General features: G+C 37.2%; 1 protein-coding gene across 1 annotated transcript; it reads left to right on the forward strand.

Annotated features, from left to right (window-relative positions):
• The first annotated feature begins 907 nt into the window (after positions 1–907).
• On the forward strand, positions 908–1,779 carry Tsp_14933 (conserved hypothetical protein). The gene is made up of 2 exons (XM_003370887.1): positions 908–1,360; positions 1,631–1,779. The coding sequence occupies exons 1-2, from the start codon at positions 955–957 to the stop codon at positions 1,777–1,779; spliced, it is 555 nt and encodes a 184-aa protein (XP_003370935.1). The 5' UTR covers positions 908–954.
• Positions 1,780–1,990: the final 211 nt, after the last annotated feature.

A 1,990-nucleotide genomic window follows, 5' to 3' on the forward strand; every position in this document is an offset into this window, starting at 1 on the left:
AAAGTAGAACGACAGATGGAGTAGATAGTTAAGTATAGAATTGATGATCGATGACAGAGGCTGGATTGTCATGTAGAGTAGGTAAAGGATGAGTGGATGTGAGAATGTGACTCAGGCCTGTGCATGGATTAAAAAGATGCTGGGTTAAGAAGCAGGTCAGCAGCCAGTGAACGGATGTTTTGCTAATTACGCTATTAGAAGTGGTCAGCCGTGACGTGCAGCTTTTTACGAGCTGTGCATATAACAAAGACAATCAACGTTGACCGTTTGCTGGCCTTGCTTGACGCATACAATACAAACCAAAGGGCTAATTGTCAGCTGGCGCCGTTTGGATCCAATGCATGCAGCTGGTTGGAGTGTCTCAGATGAGCTTTGCGTCCAGAGAGAGACAAATAGAAAAGCTCAGATAGTTAAAGCTAACTGGGCCAATCCGACAGCCGGTCGGTCAAATATTGACTCGGTACACCTCGTCATTTTTGCCTTCAGTTTGACGCCATCTATTCAGGTCTATCCATATCTGACAGCTGTCAAGATGGGTCAAAAATATGAAAAGCACGAGGACGACTGGTTACTTTTATTCAGTCAGTCAGTCAGTCTTTCAGCTGTCGGTCAGTTCGGTTGTGATTATTTTGCTTGTGCTTAGTAAGTTTATCATTTGGTATTCAATCTTTTCTCTTTTTTATTTCACATTCTTCCTCCTCATTAATTAATATTTTTAAACTTTCTTTCTGTAAAATTTATTCGACTATTTATTTACTTTATTAAGAAAACTTTATTCATATTCAGCTTTTCCGTTGGTTAATTTCATCTACCTTTTAGGGTTCATTCTATATATATATATATTATAGTAGAATAATACAATTATGTTTAATCACTTGCAAAATTTCCATGACGTTTTGCAATTTTTATTAGTTACTGATTAATTTCAGCTTTACTGTATCGAATATTATAAAAATGGATGGAGTGCAAGATGAAAAAAGTTATACATCAGAAAATGTGCCATGCAATCAGTCATCAGTGCAACCGTGTTCAATTTCTGAAGAAAGATCAATTTTATTATCCCAAGCAGCAATCATGGACGTTGTGGAAAATCTACGTACATCCAATAAGCAAGATGGAGTACAAAGCTTGACAGCGAGGCAAACTTGGCCAAACATATCCGGCTTCCAAGTTGGTCGTCGCTTCAAATCTTTCTTGGAATTTGAACAAGCATTTGATGCTTGGAAATCTGAGCATTTTCATACTTTTCGAGTGGCTAGCTCAGAAACTTTACGCTTAAAGGACGGTATGATTGATCCAATTTTCAAATACCGGTACATAGTTTACCACTGTGCTCACTACGGTGTACCACGTGTACGAGGTAAAGTATTAATTTTCTTTATTTTTCTTTTTTGAAGAATATTTTCAAATGCAAAGCAATAAGTAATAATTTTATAACTTAAAATTTGTAAAATAAACAAATAACATTTCAATCCATAAGTGACAGAAATTGCTGCTGTTCATGAAAATTATAAAATGTAAAAAATTATAGCAGCACATCCAGATAACAGCAATAAATCATAATATTGCTAGAAATATCCAAGTGAAAGCTGTGTAAATGCTAAAATTGATAAAATGAATTTGCTTTTAGGTATGTTTCGACACCGGAAGTATAATTATTTACCTTGCGGTTGCTCTGCAATGTTGCGACTGAATTACAGCTGGTCAGAGCGCACATTGCGCATAACTACTTTACATGAAGAGCATACAGGTCATGCTGTGTCAGCCCCAGGCATATAAAGAATTTGTTGAAAAATCTAAGCGTTTCGGGGGCAAGGCAAAATTCTGCAAGTGGGATTCGTCGTTTCAGTGCACCATTGCCATCGACTGCATTTTGCCAACTGCCAAACTTTGGAAGCAAATTTTAAATCACATAGTAGTCCACTTTTCTGATAAAGAAAAAGGATCCACCACCAGCCGAAAGTGCACCTGAAACCCTCAATGGGCCATT

This window comes from Trichinella spiralis (genome assembly GCF_000181795.1).
Source record: "Trichinella spiralis strain ISS 195 chromosome Unknown Scfld372, whole genome shotgun sequence".
Taxonomy (NCBI): Eukaryota; Metazoa; Nematoda; class Enoplea; order Trichinellida; family Trichinellidae; genus Trichinella; species Trichinella spiralis.

Bases quoted from the DNA above. Each gene is read 5' to 3' on its own strand.
- Tsp_14933 (XM_003370887.1), top strand. From the start codon at position 955: ATGGATGGAGTGCAAGATGAAAAAAGTTATACATCAGAAAATGTGCCA. The intron at 1,361-1,630 runs GTAAAGTATTAA...ATTTGCTTTTAG, and splicing joins CGGTGTACCACGTGTACGAG to GTATGTTTCGACACCGGAAG.